The sequence below is a fragment of the Monopterus albus genome, unplaced genomic scaffold, assembly GCF_001952655.1.
Source record: "Monopterus albus unplaced genomic scaffold, M_albus_1.0 scaffold4.1, whole genome shotgun sequence".
Classification (NCBI taxonomy): Eukaryota; Metazoa; Chordata; class Actinopteri; order Synbranchiformes; family Synbranchidae; genus Monopterus; species Monopterus albus.
In genome coordinates, this window is record NW_018127884.1 from 7,963,308 (window position 1) to 7,983,115 (window position 19,808).

Below are 19,808 nucleotides of genomic sequence, written 5' to 3' on the forward strand. Positions count from 1 at the left end.
CCTTCCCTTTCCCCCCCCCCCCCCAGTTCACTTCATTGAATACTGAAGGCCTATTAGCTGTACAGCATCTGCCTCCCTGTCAGTGCAGGCATCTTTTAAATCTGTCAGCTTTCTTTTCCCCTTGAGAGACATTAAATTATTTTGGCCAGTGAAGAGGTCTACCACATAAGAAAAGCTGTGGTGATATCATTCTTCCATTGATGCATGAAAGAGCTACGGGTGTACAAGAAAAACAGGTGTGGCTTCTCTAAATCACTGCAAAGTCAAGATTATGACACTTTACACAGCAGGTAAAGGTGTGTTTATCTCATTTTTCCTCCCTCCATCATTTTCTTTCTCCCAGGGGGTTCAAGCACCAATAGCAAGTGTCCTACTGTTAGGCGATAAGGGAATCTAAGGCACTTCTATCCCTGCAGAACACACACTCAGAGGGATAAGCTGTGGACTAGCCTGGATACTCGAAACACACAAACATGGAGAAGCAGACGTTACAAAGCAGAAGCTTCCATCTCACCACTAAACAAGCAGGGAAAGGAGGAAGGATGAGGAGAAAATGAAAGGATTTAGTCTTCATATGTGGAAGAACATGCCATCTCCTCCTCCCCATTAGTACAGATTCCCTTGCTTCCGTTTACCTCTAATTGCCAATTCAGCCCTCTTTTCAGCTCTGTCAGCCTGCCCTCAAAACACCCACGGTCTTTGGACAACTGGGTCTCTGAAGCGAGTACATGATGTGTTTGGTAACACTCTTTACATTCCAAAGCAACATAAGCTATGGCTATGAACACTGGAAACACATTCCTTAAGCCAAGCACTCACTTCACACTCCTCCAACACACTTTCTCTGCATGCAGATGGTGTGTGATTAAAGCCAGCAGGGCAAGACCATGCATGTCAGCGAGCGTGCACGCAAGTGTATCTGCGACATGTGTGTGAATGTCTGAATGTGCTTGTCTGTGTATGTTAGTGCTCGAGGTCTCACCTGGGGGATGAGGAATTAACACAAGCAAATTTTACTGCGTTCATTTTCATTTTGCTGGTAACAAGACCATCTGCTAACCATCCTGCTCCACACAGGAAAAAAAAAAGAAAAGTGGACTGCACTGCAATCACTCCCACAGTCCTTTCCCTCTCTCTGCACCCCTCCACCCTCTCTCCAGCACAGTGAGGGGCAGAGATAACACCTCAAGGCCATGGTGTTTCTGCCAGGCTTTAAACCTCTCCGTCTCCCTCTGCCTTGCTCTCTGTGGTTTTTGTGATGAGAGTGGGAGGCAGATCAGAGGAAAACATGGCAGGCCAAAGACTTGAATCTACAGCCAAGGCTAAACCCAGAGCACAAAGTCACTGCCCTTCACCATGCACCTGCACAACGAACCTGAAGAAAAATACCTATACACACATACAGATTTGTAGGCAAACCCATATGTTGTGCATGTGGAAAACAAAGTAAAAACTGTTTTGTATATGTGCACAAAATAGGCAATACTGTATGTTTGTCCCAACACACAGATGAACCGATCTGTTGGTGTGTACATGTGTGTGTGAAGATACAGATGGGCTCCAGTGGACTGTTACAAACCCTCTCTGACAGCAGCTTAACGAGGGCAAAGGCCTCTGGTTCCTGCATCTGTGTCAGTGTTAAGCAGCCAAAACACTCAAACATACTGATTAATAAAAAACTAAATTTATGTAAAACACAGCTCAGCTTCAGCTCCGTGTTATATACAGTATTTTCAGTTCTGACATCTGTTTTAATGACAAAAATCATCTCTTCGCTTCCCACGACATGTAGGAGTACTCCACACTTCTTAGTAAAACACTTGGAAGTGTTTTGTTCGTAGCAAATAATGACACGGGAAAAGAGAGAGGGAGTGAGAGGAATACACTGATCTAATTAGCAGCTAGTTAGCAGCAAAACAGTTGAGTCCAATTAGGGGGTGTGTTGTAGTGTATGTAGTGAAGGGTTTAAATGCTATCCTGATTATCAAGGCTGTTTATTTTTTCTTCTACCAGGAGATACACTTGGTGTATCTGACTGTAAGATTAAGGCAAACAAGGTGAGAGAGGAGCAAGTATTTATTATAGACCGGGGGGGTGAATTAAACACCAGTGTGTGTGTGTGTGTGTGTGTGTGTGTGTGTGTGTGTGTTAGAGGATAGAGGATTGATTGTTGGGGAATGAGTGAGCATGCATACTTGCCTGTATCCACCTGTGAGCGTGCATGAATGTGTCTCCAAAGTAAGAGGGCGCACAGTTGTCTAATACACTTAGACTCCTCATTAATAGTCCAAATCTTCAGAGACCATTTCTACCAGCCCCAAACTCTGATTCACTACCACACAGCACACACACCATATCTCCCACTCTCTCGCTCTGCCTTTTTGCTCCCCCTTTCCTCTTGGCAGTCTCCCCCTGTCGGCAGGTGCACGCGCCGGTGGCAGCCAAAGTGCCAACCTGCCCTCCATATGCCCGCCTCCACAGCGCCAGCTTACTCCTGCCACTCTCCACTAGGAGTCAGCTGGCCGGCCCTCTCCAAATCTGTTCCCGATCCCCACCACCCATCATCCTCCCCCACATTCATCAGTATCAACCCCTAGCCTTTCCTCTTCTACACACACATACACCTAACCTCATTGCTCTCACGCCAGTTCTCTTTCTTGTCTTGCACAAAACAGTGAAGTGCTTTTGGCAGCCAGCTAACATCCAGTTGTCTGATCTTTCTGAGTGCTTCATCCTCCCTCTTTAGCCTTTTCTTCACCTTAAACTCTACATTTCTTTGACCTTCATCTGCTGTTCTCCACCCTTCTAAGCATCCCCCAGTTGTCCAGCTCTTTTCTGAGACCTCTCTTGACATGATGCCAAGAGACTGGAGCGGACACTTACAGACTCAGAAGCCAGGCCACATCAGTCAGCACCAGAGTGTCGGACGACTGTGTTTCAGATTGATGCATCATCTTCAACTGGTTGTACTTTGGGATTTATAGGGAATCCTGGTCCTGGACCAGTGGTGTGGGGCATATTTTACTGCTAGCAAGTGACTCTTGTCTTTACTGGACTCAAGGCATCAATGCATAGTGTGAGAAGAAGTGTGTTTGTGTGTCAACTCACTTAGAGCAGCTGATGTAACCTTGTCTGACCTTTCAGCTTGTGCAGTTTTTCCTACGGGTGTGAAACCACCTCTATCAAGGCTACACTCTGACACCAAGGAGCCAAATAAACACAAGTAAACACACAAACACACACAGTGCCCATAGGGCTGGATGTGAGAGAGGATGAGATGATGCATATTACCAAATCCTCTGACCCATTTTTTTTCAGAAAAAAGAGACAGCCATTGTTTTTAAAGCACATACAGGACATGTGCATGGACAATCACAAAAATACAGAATGTGAGATTTATTTTCAGCTATAGCAGCTGTGCTATTTGCTTTGTGATCAATGTAAGGCTTCAATAAACACAAAGTGATGGAGCGGTAATCCTGTGCCCTCTCCTCATTACCCCTTCTCCTGAAGAAGTCATCTGACCAGCACAGGGCCATCAACTGAGGTCACAACCATCATCTATCATCCATCATCAATTCTCTCTCTGTCTCTACATCTCACACACAAATTGCAATGCGTTAGACCCAGTCACTGATCACTGGCCCTACACCAAAGCTCTATCTGAGACCTGCATTCAGTGAGTGAGTGAGAGAAGCTATGGACATGGGAAGGAGGGAGAGAGAGGGGAAAAGGAGAGTGAAAAAAGGAGAGAGACCTTGCCTCAAGACATCTCCTGCATTTAATAGGATGTGATGAGCTCTCGCCATTCTCTTAATCTGTCTCCTATGGCTCATTTCCATTTCCTTTGTGCCACGAGGCTGGAAGCTCAGTACCAATCAGCCACACAAACAAGTGCACACTCACACACTACCCAAACAGCAAGAACCTTTGCAAATAAAGTAGTGAGCAGAGGATATTTGTTCATTACATAATTGAATGTGGCGTGGTCTTTGACCGAGGTCATTCATCCCTTCTGTGAAAGATAATTGACAGCCCAGGACCTGTTGCCCCTCTCCAACCAACTGCATCTCCTGCTGAGACCTTTCATCATCTCATTAACCCTTCCAAACAATCACACCCTGAGAGAAGCCCCCTGGATACAAAGGTGCATGTAAGAAACACAAATACTTAACAGAACGAACAAAAGAGAAGGATATGGGAGTGAACACAGGCAAAATACTTAGTTGCTTCATTTCTTGTATTAATGAAGAGATTGGCTATGATCTGAAATCCCATCCACTAATGACTGGAAGGCTGTCATCTGAAGAGGCCACCCCCACCCACCACCAGTAAAATACACACACTCCTCCAGAGTAGAAAAAGTACAGTTTCCAAATGCCTTTTTCCCTCTCTCTGGGTGGCACAGTTCTCTGTCTTCCCCTCCTCTTCCTTGTAGATCTCAGCCCCACACACTCCTAATTATCTCTGAAAGTGAGGTTGGATTACCTTGCTCTCTCCCTCTAACCTCATCTATCTCCTTTTTTGTGCTTGTTTCTCTACCAACTGTGCATTTATGGTGCAGTTAAAAGGGTAGGGACATTAGAGATTAATGGCATTTGCCAGTTCTCACGTGTCTGTGTATGTGTGTGTACAGTGGATCTGTGACGCATGCATGTGGAAGTGAGGATGTACATGTAACACTGATAAGTATGATGACCTGACTGCTCAACTGAGCCCGCTTGTCCGGTGCTCTGCCAGGAAGTGGACAACCTACATTGCAGAAGAGGCTCATCTGGCAACATATGCCAGTCTCCTGTATGTCTGACTCTCTCTGCATGGGTGTGCATGTGAAAGACATAAACATTAACAAACCTCTGTACCCATATACATCTTTAGATGTGGTTTTTCTTTCTCAAATCATTGCTTCCTCAGAACTTCCTTTATCCATCATTGGAGTACCGCATTTTAACAAATCAATTACACAAATAACCTCAGAGAGAGTGGCATCACCTCCACACCCAGCTTCAATGCATTTTAGTGGTCAGCTGGTGGAACGCTTACAAACTCTGCTTTCTAATGTTAAGTAAGTGCTCGTAAGTGAAAAATAGCATTCATTACGTGCATGTGTCAATGTGTAGTGACATGCATGCATAAAAGTGTGTGTGAACCCAATGCCATCAGATGCAGGCAGGGTTTAATTAAAATTCTCTGTAGTCTAATTTGATTAGTAGAGGTAAAGGAAGATGAAGGCAATTACAGCTCAGCTATTTCTGCTGCTGGAATAATCTTTCGGGAGAGAGGTGACAATATTCACACACACTCACACTAACATTCAACCACGACATACAAGTGTGCCCACATGCTCGTTGCACTTGCATTCTAGATGAGGTTCATAGAAGTTCAAAGCAACTTAACGCAAAAGAGCAAAGGTGACTGTCCATCATGATAGCCGAGTGTTTGACAAGCATGCCGAGTGAAACACACAAGACCTGTCAACTGATAACCCTGCATCCACACAACTGTGAAGGAGACATTTATCATCTTACTACTGCCTCTATATGTGTGCATGTGTATGCACTGTCTATGACCTCAAAAGAGCAGAACAAGCAAACCCAGATACAACACAGTGCACTACACAAACAGCACTGTGTCTCCCTGGTGCCAAACTGACAAGAGGGTACGAGTAAAGGAGAAGAAGGGCTGAGTGCAGTCTATAAACTACAGTGGTGTGTTTTACTGTAATACCAGTGAAGTCCCCATTACCCCCTGCACCTGTTAGCACACCAAATGTCTACTGGAATGGTGTGTCAGTGGGTGAGGGTTTTTGTCTATTTGTCTGTTGCGTTTTCTTGTCTTCCAGTGCAGGTGAACAAAATGTCCCAAGAGAAATGTGAGGATAGTTGTATCACATTTTCATGATTTTATTCAAAGGGATAGCTCAAGAATTTGGGAAATACTGAATTAGCTTTCTGGGTGTTACATGCAACAAGTGATACCACTCTCATATCCATGTGTTACATGCAACTTGTCATTTTTACACTTCAGTTTCTGTACAAATTAAACAATTAAGATGTAAGATGTTAATGAGCTTTAGATGAGCCATGCTAGATGTTTCACCCTGCTTCCAGTCTAACCTAAGCTAATCCCCTGCTGCCTCCAGTTTGATATACTTAGCTTACAGACATGAATGGCATTAATCATCTAATCTAACTCTTAGCTAGAAGACGAACACATGCATTCCTCAAAATGCCATAATACTACCTCTGAGTACAGAGCTGGAGTCATGTTTCGCTTAATCTAGCATAAAGACTATAGACGGGGGGAAATGTTGAACTAGTTGTGCTCAAGTCTGAATAATGATTTGGGTATTACAGACATACAAATGTGTGTGTGTATCTGGAACTCCCCTGGCACTGTTACTGGTGGTGGCTTGTATCCAGAGAAGAGTGGAGGCCACAGGTGTGCAGGGTCAGGGTTTAATAGCCTCAGGTTTACGACGAGGCTAAGGGGGGCAGCCTGTGAGACACACTACCGCCAACCTTTATGGCCATGACCTGGCCAGTGCCACATGCAGACTGGCATGGAACAGATGCCACATCAAGAATGGGTCAAAGCTTTTATAGCAAGGGCATAGCAAGGGAAAGGGAGAGGCAGAGAGAAAGGGTGAGGGAGCTAGAAGTCCATCATTGTGACTGCTTTACTGCTGCTACTGCCATCTAATGACAGAGCTGTCAGAGCACATGGAGTGGGAGGGATGGAGGGATAGAAGGACTAAAGAGCAGAGGAGGAATAGATAAGTGGAAACAATAATAGAGTGAACTGGGGGATAAAAGCACAGAGGGACAAGGAGAAAGATGCAGAGAGATGGGTGACACTCACAAAGACACTAGCATAAAGGTAGTAGTAGACGCAGCAGGGGGGTTTTAGGAAGTGATTGGAGGAGTGTCAGCTAGGAATGGAGAGAAGTAAAGATATTGTAATTAATTGGATGTAACGATCGCACTGCTGCACAGATAATCTAACAGAGTATGGACTCCTCTGCTTGTTTTATCAATGAGTGATCTGACTGTGCTCTCAAACTTGGCTATGTGATTGTTCTGTGCGCACTCAGACAGAAGCTTGTTTATATATACTTGTGGGGACAGAACACTGGGAGCACACTGCTTTGCGGGGACCGGAGACTCAGCCACATGACTAATTCCTCAAATTTTACAAAAATGACAGGGTGTAAGGTTAGAGTGTTAATGTTCTTGTAAAGGTTAGGATAAGTCTTCTGGAAATTAATGTAAGTCCATGTACTGCTCCTGACTGCAAGTGTGTGTGTGTGCGAAAGGAGAAAGGCTTTGTCCATGTTGCTGCTTTATGTAGGAGCTGATTTTCAGAGAACACCAGGGTGAAGTGAAGAGAGAAGGGCACAGGAATCAGTGATTTAGTTCCACGTGTTTGTGTTAATCTTGCTTCTCTTCCTGTATTAAAGCGGAGACACTGAGGTAAATAGCAGACATTTGGTTATCCATTTTTCACTCTGCCTCCAGTCCTGACAAGTGGACTGGATTACAAATTGGCTGTCTGATTTGAATCTATCTCAAAAGATTTTGAGCATAGGGAAACATTGGTGAGAAATGCCTAATGCTACAAGTAGCAGTCTGCCACAAAGCGAGTTTGGCAGGATTAGCTCTCAGTGCCAAACCTTGTCAGTCTGGCCTATCATAACAAAACCCCAGCTCTTCTTGCTTTTTAACCTCCCTTTCTCTTGCTTACCTCTGTGGTTTGTGGTTTCGGCATCAAGTTCTTTTATCTTTTTCTTTGACTGTTTGACTCTATTGTTCTCTGTCCACCCTGTTTTCTCTCCTCTTCTTCCTCTTTCTCACTATTTAACCCTCAGGCTATAAGCACAAATACTTTGGAGAGACAACAACAGCAGAAAGCGATCCCATAGACCTGAGCATGCAGTCAATACACACAAACATGAATACAATACCACACAGCACACACGCAGCAGAAAAACATGCACACAGGCATCACAGACAAAACACACATATATATAGGTTACATATGAGGTATAAACAAGTATTTATCTCTGTGAAATCACCTTGAAGAATAAAAGAGGGAGACAGCTGTTTCAAATGGCATGACTAAATTAAATGACCAGTTGTTATCGTGGTCATAATTATGCTTCAGTGTAAGGAGAAAGTGCACCTACCAGTAGACCAGAAGTTGCATATCACCAACAGGCTAGGTGGTTTAATTAAAAGAGCTCTAGCTGTCATAGTAATTATGACCCGAGCAACAGTCACCATTGAGGATGTCATATAAAGGGCAACAAAGTCCACATAGGAAGGATGTTGGGGACTTGAAAACTGGAAGACACCTGTTTTCCCCCCCATTTCAAATGTTACCACATTTATTCTTGTAAATGTGATGATTAGGGTCTGGCATCATGATTATGGCCAGTTGAGCTAACTAGGATGTGAAGTATGGTAACAGCAACAAAATGGCAAGATAACATTTGAAGCAGCTGAAGAAGGATAAAAGGATAGCAAGAATGATAAAACCAGAAGGTGTATAAAAGTGAGGTGGAGGCATGTTGAAAGCGTGACCACGAGCAGTCCTCCATTTTGAAGTAGCTGCTCCCTGGCTCTGCTCCACCTTGGTACTGATGTAAATACAACCCAAGTTTGAGTGCTTCTTCTCTCTACCTTTATCTCTGTGTCCCATGCTGTTATTCTCTCTTAATCCATTTCTTTCTCTGCTCTCTAACCATCCCTCTCACACACACATGCCCCCAACCCATTCCTCTTTATTTAACCCAACCTTTTTTGTTGTTAAATAATCATGGAGAACTAGCATGTGTCTGACATGGTCTCCAAGGCAACGGCGGTTAAGATGGGAAGGCAGGCAGGGGCTCATTCTTTGGCTGAATGAAAGAGGGGGGAAGAGAAGAAGCAACCCACAGAGCTGGGCACACATGCACACATGTTTGTACAGCTATCTTTGTGAGGACATTCATTGACATTATGCATTCCATAGCCCCTTACTCTAACCTTAACTACAGTACATGTATAACCATAACCAAAACCTAATTCTAACCTTAACTCTGAAAATGTCCTTCCTGTTTAGAGTTCAAACCTGTCCTCGCAATGTGTAGCCATACAACTACACACACAAAAAATGAGGTGAGGAGAAAGGGTAATAGGGACCAAGGAAAAAACCAGGAGAAGAAAGATAAGATGAAGAGAAAGGTTGTGTGGTGGATGCAAGTCAGAGAGAGGAAGCCTTGAGGAGACGCAGGGAGAATGTGCAGAGAGACAAGAGATGACAGTGTGTCTCCTCATCTTCCCTGTTTCCCCTCTAATTTCCTTTTTGTATCACTCCATCTCCTTTTTTGTTGTTTCTTGTATTGCTCTGTTAATCCCAGTGTCACCTTGACTTTAAGGAGTACACTCTGGTCAGAGGCTCTGACACATGAAGAACAGTACGGCATTGAGCCTTTCCTCTCTTTGGATGATCTCCTCACACACAGAGACACACACACACATACACCTCACTTTCTTTCTGTCTTTATTTCTCACACAGCAGGAGCTCTGTGGCCTTTACCAGCAGATCTCCATTTCAAAACCCTCCTTCTGAACAAGAGAGGTAGGCTAGCAAGAAGCAGAAGACATGGTGAAGCCTGTCGACATGCTGAAGAGAACAGGATCACAAAGTAAGGGCTTGTGGCAAATATAAAGCCGGTATAAGTTTTCTGTCTAAAGTAAAAAGTGTTACAAATGCTTACAAATGGCACAAGCTTTTAAAAATATACTTCTCTGATTTGTGGTAATAACTATCCACAACCCAAACTGGTGACACACAGATTTGCTGCTAAGTGTATTCACTAATGTACAGATGTGGTGAGCCTGCACTGATAATTCATTCAACGGAGAAAAGTAATATCTGTTTTTCATTGGACAGTTGCTGCACTTTTATCCTTAGAGAGATTATAGTGTGTGTGATACATTTGTGCTGTTATATCACTTGCAGGCCAAAAAAATAATGATGTGTTGCATGCAAACAACCTTTTCAAGTGGGCCTCCATCTACTACTAATTCAAAACAGTGAACCTTGGGGTGTTTTGTGCTTCAAACACCAGTACTGCAACAATGTGCATACTGCATAGTGAAAGCATGTAAAAAACAAAATAAAATAAAAAATTATGTGAAAGAAAGGAAGAAAGAAAAGGTTAAAAGGACTGCCTTTTAGCCTTTTAACCTTTTCTTTCACATTCTTGCTGCAAAAGGAAGCAAATCAACCATTAATAGTATAAAATTGTAACACACTTTAGCGGTAATGTACAGTAAGTCAGCAAGCTGAAGATGAAAAGGTAAAAGTAAAACATCCCTATTAATAAACAGGTTAGCAGACTGGGCAGCTGGCAGATAGAGAGGTCTATTAGAACAGGCCATAGGGTTGTAGAGTGAAATGTGAGTGGTGTCGGCTGTGGACTAACTGCACACTCTACCTGCTGACACGAACACACAAATAATTTATCTCTACTAAGTGTCAGTAAAGTGTACCCAATTCTGTTGTAGGGAGACAACAAACACACACAAACACACTATAAATAGCAATATGCATCTCTGAGATCGACACTGACAGAAGAGTGAAACAGCCAGCACTCCATACTGTACATTATTCACTGCATAGTGCAGATATTTTTTGTCTACTTCACAGGTGTGTTAAGTGTAGTGTGCATATTAAACAAATAACAATGGGGAAAATAATATATTTTGGACAAAATTCCACATGAAAACACACAGGCACAAATAAAATAAATATGGTAGGGTATAATAAGTCCAAGGAATATTCCACTCACTTCCGCTTTTCCTTTCTACCTCTGTGTGTCATCCTCTCTCCCTCTCTCACTGCCCTTTCTTGGCTGTCCTCTCCACAATCAGTGCCCAGCCAGCCGTGAGACACAGTTAAGCGCCGACCGCCGGTAACCTTACGCCGCCCCAGTACTCACTCTTTTTCTCACATGCACAGACACACACACACAAAACCACAAACATGCATGTGTATATGCTCGTGTGTATAGCCCCCTGCATAGACACAGACACTCAGATACAGACAGAGACAGAGAGTCACACATACAAAATCATACATTTACTTCCTTCCTCTACTTGCTGTTTGGTTGTTCTGGTTAAAACACATGCTGCCACTTAGTGTCCTGTTTACCTGCTGACTTTCATGCTGATAAAGGCACTTCAGAGCCAACCTTAAACCTCCTGTGCACTTTCTTATAACATACACAGAAGGACACACATGCACATGTACATAAATTCAATACCACTGTGTCTATACAAAATGGATTTGCAAGCATATATGCATAAAACACACAAATGTAAATATCCACAGTACATACAACTAACATTAGCTTACCCGGCAAGTAGTAAAGTGGTGCTTTTAGTCCGAACATGGTCACTGTTTAAGTGTCATAAAGAGAGAGAAACTTGTCTCAAATGTGCAGACGGCTGTCCTGTCCTGGATGACTGAGCTAGAGAGGGGCTGAGCCCTCGCAGCCACCCAGAAACGAGGCTCTGTATGTGGGGAGGCTGGGCTGGGACTCAGCCTGTCATCCCCACTCTCTGGTCTTCACTAACCAAGCGTAAGGCTGGGACCGCCCAGCCAGCTAAGACACACATACACACACACACACATATACATGCACACTGACACTCTCATACAGATACACACAGACAGAGTGGTGTAAGGGGTCAGCCCCTGAGCACTCCCCTGTTCTCGACCCCTTGCTTTTGCTCCAGATCCCCTGGGCAATGGGTCACACACTTGTTTCCAAGCACCAGCAGGAAACACGTTTTCTCTAGCCCTTTCTGAAGCACACACATACAAACACACACCCAGAGAGCTGGGGCACCCAGAGAAAGATGTAAAAGCGTGTGGTCCAGTGGTAGGAAGAGGTCAAAAGATGCAGAAGGGAGGATAAAATACAGACTGAGTAAATCCTGCAGACGAGAGGGACGACTGATTCCTGGGACTGTCTTTTATCTCTCTCTCCAAGAAAGATGATCAGAGGAGAGACGGCTCTGCTTCCTCCGCTACTGCTGCCACTCTCTCTCTCTCTTTCTCGCTCTCTCATTTTCTCACCCTCCCTTTTTCTCCCTCTCTTTCACTGCCGATATGGAGAGAAGGAGGTGGAGGAGAGGAGGAGAGAAGGAGGGCTGAATGAACTCCCTCCAGGCAACAACACAGCCAGATAGCGAGAAATGTGTGTGCGCGTGTGTGTGTGTGTGAGGGTGGTGGTGGTGGTGTCAGAACGAAAAGAGATAGAAGAAGCAAGGGTACAGATGAGAAGGAAATACTAGTCAGTGCTGATGCTTCATCCAAGGAAGAGAGTGGTCACAGTTCAATTTGATGTCAGGGTGACAGCTGATTGAACAGCCCCAGTGACAGCGAGAGGCCAACGACTATCAAGGGAGCATCTGTTCACACTATAACAGGCAATAGGAAACCATCAACTAATAGAGAGTGCAGAGAGAGTGCTGCAGGTCTTCAAGGGCAGCTCACAATAGAACAGCTACGTGTTTGGAAGAGGCAAATATAAAAGATCCCCCACCTCCATTCTCTTCTCTGAAAATGAGAGTCCTTGTCTCTGTCTGCGAGTGTGTGGGTGCGTTTGTGTGTCCGTCTAGGAAACTTGGCTTGTGCAGCCTAGCACACAGACTGCTCACCATGCTGCGCTGACAGCAGACTTTCCCCCCTTCTCTCTCTCTCTCTCTCACACATACACACACACACACACATACACACACACACACACACACACACACACACACACACACGCACATGAATAAACACACAAACACAAACCGTGTTATACTGCCACCTGCTCTGCACATAAACCTGACTGAGATGGAGGCAAAAGAGGTGAGGACTTAACTATCTGCTGGGAAGCAGCCATGCAGGAGAGCAGGAGAGGACGAGAGGGTGCAAGAGAGTGTGTGAGAGAGAAAGGGTGAGATGATAGAGGAACAGTCTAGCAGGACAGTTTGCCCTTAAGGCTGACTTGCTCCTAGACCCATTGTATGAAACTCATAGTGGGAGAGAAAGAAAGGGGGGATTGGCAGGAGTTTAGCAAGAAAGAAGAGGGAGGTGGACTGAGGGGGTCCCACACCTTCAGGAAGACTCAGAGGACAAGAACCAAAACTCCACAGCACACATCCTCAAGCACAACAAGCTCAGTGTGAAAGAGTGGGAGCGTGAAAGGCATGCTCACAGGCAAATAGGGCAAATAATCACTAATAGGGACAGATGATTGAAGGAAGAGAGACTGGAGGTAGACAGAAGGAGAGAGCACATGCAGAAGTGGAAGAGAGTCCATAAACTGAGATATGGAGGGAAGCTGGGGGCGGGTTGGGGTTCTGGGAACAAAGCCCTTTCTATTAATACAAAGACAGGAAATCAGTAAATGTTTAATTAGACAATGTGTCAACAGTGTGTAGGTGTTTAATCTATAATAAGCAGGACTGGGCAGCATGTTCACATTGACACACCCTTCATGCTAAATGTGTGCAAACAATGCACATTATCATCGCTGGAAGGCATGTGTGTGCTTCTGTGCAGGTAGGTGTTGAAGTGTCTAGCACCTTGCAAGACAGGTTGAGAGGTGAAGTGTCCCCCTGAGGTGCTACACTACTAAGTCTGATGACACGCTGACAGACAGAGATAGACAGAGAACGACAGAGAACTAAAAATACAGCATGCAATTTCTGTAGGGTGGACGAGATGAAGATAAAGAGCAGGAAATCCATTTGTTTTGGTACACACTACAGGTCCAGATGGTTTCACACATTTTAAGCAAATTTGAAAAACAAAAGACATTCTGAAGAGGGCACAGCAATCAAAAGAGCACTCGCATTACTTTTATTATTGAAAATACATCTTTGAATTAGTTTCATGCTTCCCAAAGGATATGGCTGCTTTTCATTGTTTTGAAGGGAACAGTTATCCCAGATCGTTGAACTCTGGTTTGTTTGTATTTGTTTTAGGCTCCATCTTTAGAGACAAATTCATGTTGCTGTGCTGCTTTTGTACTTCACTAACTATTATAAATCAATAAAATATCATTTAGAAGAAAATATCACTGCCTTAAAGAAAAAGCATGAAAGAAGAGCGCAACAGGAAGTTCTAACTGCCACCATGAGCAGAGGTGATGTTGGGTGCTTTGGATTCTCACTTTGATTACATGCACATCAAATCTCCCTTTGCATGATGTTTACCTCTTTACCTCTGTCTTAAAATAAAGCCATGAATGTTACACAGTTCAGTGAAGAGGCCAGTGCCAGGTAGGGTACAAAAATGTTTGCTGTTTTTCTTTCTTTCTTTTAAACTGTCCTGCACATTAAGGGATAGGCAATGCTAGAGAATAGCCATAGACCTCTTTTGTTTAAGGTAGTGTAATGAGTCACATTTGTCAAGTGCTGTACAGAAGAAAGAATGCACACACACACGCACACACACACACAAAAAAACACACACATGTACTGAAATGCTATAAAAGCTCCCTGGGGACCAAGGCAGCATGTGCCACTGAAAACACTGATCAAGAAGTAATAGGGAGAGGGAGAGGAGAATAGCAGGAAAGAGGGGAAGAACAAAAGAAGTGAATAGGGGGTGTTAAATACAAGGGAAAAATAAAAAGATGAAAACAGGAGGGAGGGAACACAAAAAGGATCTCTGTCTCTGCCACAAACATACACACAAATCTCCTATACCCCCTGTCAACCCACTATGCAACTTTCTTTCCTACAATGCCCCTCCCCTCACAAAAAACAAAACTCTCTCAGTTGTTGTCAGTGTGTGTGTGTGTGTGGCTAGTATTGTGGGGACCAAAACCTGTTTATACACACACGCTGTGAGGACTTGGCCTTCCTCTGGTCCCCACATGGAAATCATTGAATTTTAGGGTGATGACTTGATTTAAGGTTAAAGTAAGAGTTAGGGTTAATCAAGAAGTGGTTTTGGTTAAGGTTCAAGTAATGAATAGAACTCAGTGTAAAGTCCCCACAAGGACTGTGCATGTCATTTTTTTTTAACAGCAGGGAAAGTGAAGATAAGGAATCACTATAATCTTTCTCTACCACACACAGCCTCACATACTGTACACACATATTCAGCATACTCCTATAATGTGCTGCGCTTGGACATGATTATAAAAACTGGTCGGTTCCTTCACACAGGTGCAGGATTCTCAGAAAGAAAGACAGAGGGAATATCAGGAGAGTGGATGTGCAGTGCCAAAAAACAAAAACCCAAGCATTACAGTTTTTGTGGGGGTTTTTCACACAATAAATGCACATATTGTTGACATCAAAATCACTCTCCTTTCTACTTCCTCTACACCTGATGTACTTATATTAGATAAGATCCACTTTTTTGACATGTTGCTACCAATCAATATAACAATGACAACCTGTGACTGTGATAATATACATATATTTTGTCTAACACCATCACAATTTGATTTAGCTGAAAATCACTAAACACTAATCATCATCATCAACCAATGACCTTATGAAACGAAAGGACAGGTATTTGTGTGTAACAGGACAGATTTAAAAAGATCTGGATTTCAGTGTCAACACATATCAGATCTGATGAGAAATAATATCTCATCACCCTTCACTCACCCACTCCACCGTTACACGTACCCATTTAACCTGACCTCTTGCTTGTGATTAGAAGCTTGTGAAGTGTGTGTGAGCACATGTGAGTGTACGTATTGGTCTTTGTGTGTGAGATGCTTCTGTCCGTATGCTAATCAGAGCCTAGCACTGAGAATTAATTTGCAAATGTGTCATTACCCATCAGGCCCAGCAGCAATAACCCTGCAATTACACAACTCTTGCCTGGCCAGCTGAGCACAACACACACGCAGGCAAATATATGTGAATACATGTGCACGCAGTCACACACTGCTGCTGAAATAATGAAAGAAAACATTTTATCTAAAGATGCTTCATACTAAAAGACATTACATTTTGCTAATACTTTGTATCCAAGTGATACTCAGTGTGTTTACAGTGTAATTACAGTTCCTCACCTCAGTGTCAAGGACAGCAACCAAGGTCAGTTGTGCACTTTTACACACTGCTGTTTCTTAGCAACATTAACCAGGAGTGTTACCTCACTAAGAACTTCAATGGCAACACACAATGATCACAGGCACAATAAGTGAGCAATGCGCGTGTGTATGTGTGCACATGAGTTTAAGCACTTACCTGAAAAGTGAGGTGTCAGGGTTAGTGATGAAGAGTCCAACAGCCATGAGGTGGAGGATGGTTTACATGGAGAAAAAAAAAAAGAAGCTGTGAGCAAACGTGTTATATTTCAAGGTAGCAGATATTATTATCTCACAGAAATGTAGATTATATATAAATAACAATTTTTGTGTTTCATTTGAAATGCTGAAGAGAATCCTGAACTAAACCCAGAATCAGTATCAAAATCAGAATCAGAATCAGCTTCATTGGCCAGGTGTGTCGGACACACGAGGAGTTTGACTCTGGTACATCAGCTCTCAATGTGCATGTACATATCCCCATGCAAGGGGCAAGTAAACCAAAATATGGCTGTGTAGTATAACAAATAAGCAGTATTAACAGCGACAAACAGTGCAAAATAAACAGTATAAACAGGCAGTAAACAGTGCAGACAGACAAAGGAATGGACATCGTAACTTGGGATAAATAGGAATAAAATTTTTTTTTTAGATGATTCAGTAAAAAGTCTGAGGTGGCCACTGAATAGTTTGATTACAATAAAAAAGCATGTAAACCATGTACTATGGTCCTTGCATTCATTAGCGCTTTATCAAGCAGCAACCACTGAGGCTGACAAATGAAATGTATCAAATGTATCAGATGTAGCAAAACCTGCAGTTCCTTGAACGGCCACAGCCTCGTACAAAAACCCTAACCCTCCCTATAGCTAATTTCCCCTTCCATGACAACTGCACAGAGAGCGAATTTTTATGTAACTCACCTGTTTCAATTATTTTACGACTAAAAGTTATGCACACGTAAATAAGGGTGTGGCTGCTTTGACTGATAGATATGAGGGTTCAGCCACAGGTGATTAGCTTCTAGCTGTCTAGTGAGCTCCACTCAAGCTCCACCTCCTTTCCCATTTTTGGATTAGCCATGGCAGGTGGAGTGAAGCACTACCAAGATGACAATGGCCAGACCTGAGCTTCAAAACCACTCTTCAGAAAACCAATGGGTGAGGTCACATTGGGTTTATCCATCTTTTATATGCAGTCAATAATCTTAATTCAAATAAACACAAGAGATTTCATGTCAGACAGGGTTCACCAGCACTATCATAAAATCACCAAATGGGGAAACATCTTTTTAAAGAAAGATTTTCAGAGACCTGGAGAATCTTTGCAAATGAACAGTGAAGCTGTTTTATTTATGTTATTATGTCTTTTTAATTTGACAGTCATCTGCACATTGAAAATATATTTTAAAAATACATGTCAATAAAACAGCACATGTGTTCCAGGTATTTACCATTAGAGCTCACATTTGTTCAGTCTGGTGAGACGAGGGAGAAACAACAGCAGCAAGGATAAACTGAGCTTCACCTCAAACTGCTTTATAGGAACCTCCCATATTCTCCATATTTCAAAGATGTAGCCAAGCAAGGGTGAAAGTAAAACTAACCATTTGCTCGGTCGTTAGATGCAAACCACCTGCTGTCAAAATCCACTTATCCTCACGTCACCTAATATGTTTACAGCTCATTCACACACTGTGTCCGCTACATGAAACTAACCCACAGTGGCACACGCTCATCTAAAACATGTCACACACCTGTCATACATACACTGGTGCTGTCACCCTGCAGTTACACATGACAGCAAAAGGTGTGTATGCTCACACACATAATGTCTGTCTTTTCCTTCACCAAGAACTGAAATGACCTGACTTTGAAATCAAACAAAAATTGTCAAACAACAGACAGCTGATGAACTCTAGAAAAAAGGTAGTGTATTTTTTTTAACAGAGAAAGAATGTCAAATACAAACATTTTAAAATGCTTTAAAATATTCATGATTTTCTTATGATCATGCACTGCTGGCAGATAAACAGATAAATAACCTAACATAACAAGGAAACCACACACCAAAAAGAGAAACAAAAGAAAGAGGAGTTGTTTTGTAATCTCAGGCCACCATCCAACAACTGATTTTGGCTTTGGTGTTACTGATCCTGCCTATCTCAGGTTTTAAAAGACAGTGAAGATAAACACTTGATTCTCAAGTTAACAGCTTCATGTACTGGAGACCCTGCTGGCAACACTGCAAGAGAGAGTCTATTTGACCATTTATTTTGGCAAAAAACAAAGCAGATATCTCTATGTGTAACCTAACACTTTCAGTTAAGACAATAGAAGTCTGGAGAAAGTCAGAGTGTAGAATAGTACAAGTCCTTGGAGCCAAAGGCAGCATTGACTGACTTGACTTTTATACACACACATCTGGTTTGATTTCTGCTCAGTCGAACAAAATTTATGTCGACACCGTAACAAGCTACAAGGCTATTGATGCTGTGCCATGTAAACAGACAGTAGCAAAGTAACCATTCACATAGGGTTAGTAACTTTTTATTTAAAAGCCAGAGAGGCAGTTGCATTACATTAGTCAATATATACACTGATCAGCCATAATGTTCTGACCACTGACAGTTGATGTGAATAACACTGACAATCTCATTACGAAGGCACCTGTCAGTGTGTGGGGTATGTTAGGCAGCAGGTGAAGATTCAGTCCCCGAAGCTGACATGCTGGAAGCAGGAAAAACAGGCAAACATGAGGATCTGAGCAAATTTGACAAGGGCCAAACTGTGATGGTTGATGAGTGGGTGAGGGCTTCTCCCACACTGCAGGTCATAATGTTAATGCCGATCAGTGTACATACACATAAATCCGTTGGTTTTGTGTGCAAGTGAAATATCTATCTAAATATGATGACTTCCTCATTGCTGTTAGAACAAAAATCAATTAAACAGTAGCACCACGCTTTGCCTGAGCTACCATTTTCTAAACAACTGATATTCCTGATGTAGCTTCTCTACTTTCCCCTAATCAACACATCCATAGTAGATCTGATTAACCTCTCTCTATTAACAGGTTAATCAGTTATGATTTGTTTGAGGATTTTCAGTCAGGATTTAGAGTCCATCATAGTACAGAAACCGCATTGGTGAAAGTCACCAATGATCTTCTCCTAGCCTCGGACAAAGGACTTGTCTCCATACTTGTCCTCTTAGATCTCAGTGCTGCTTTTGACACCATTGATCACAGCATCTTACTGCAGAGACTTGAACATGTTATTGGGATTAAAGGAACTGCGCTAAGTTGGTTCAAATCTTATTTATCAGAAAGATTTCAATTTGTTCATGTCAATGACAAATGTTCCACACAAACTGACGTTAGTCACAGCGTTCCACAGGGCTCTGTGTTAGGCCCAATTCTCTTCACTTTATACATGATCCCTTTAGGCAATATTATCAGGAAGCACAACATAAATTTCCATTGCTATGCAGATGATACTCAGTTATATTTATCTATGAAGCCAAATGAATCAGATCAGCTGGTCAAACTTCAAGCATGTCTTAAAGACATAAAGGCCTGGATGACCTGCAACTTCTTACTTCTAAACTCTGACAAAACCAAAGTCATTGTGCTTGGGCCTGAAAACCTTAGAAAACTGCTATCTAAACATATAGTTACTTTAGATGACATAGCTCTTGCCTCCAGT

The 19,808-nt window shown here is 42.8% G+C and overlaps 1 protein-coding gene across 3 annotated transcripts in view; it reads right to left on the reverse strand.

Moving 5' to 3' along the window:
• The window catches only part of gse1b (Gse1 coiled-coil protein b), a 160,893-nt gene that overhangs the window by 47,210 nt on the left and 93,875 nt on the right, over positions 1 to 19,808 (reverse strand). Inside the window, exon 1 of one of the 3 annotated variants that reach the window (XM_020608531.1) lies at positions 11,404 to 12,056. The exons of 1 other annotated variant lie outside the window; for it this stretch is intronic. In XM_020608531.1, coding sequence (XP_020464187.1) covers positions 11,404 to 11,440 — 37 coding nt within the window. In that variant the 5' untranslated portion in view covers positions 11,441 to 12,056. Of the gene's footprint in view, positions 1 to 10,837; positions 10,926 to 11,403; positions 12,057 to 19,808 lie in introns of those variants that run through there. One more of the 3 variants, XM_020608557.1, reaches the window with a different exon arrangement.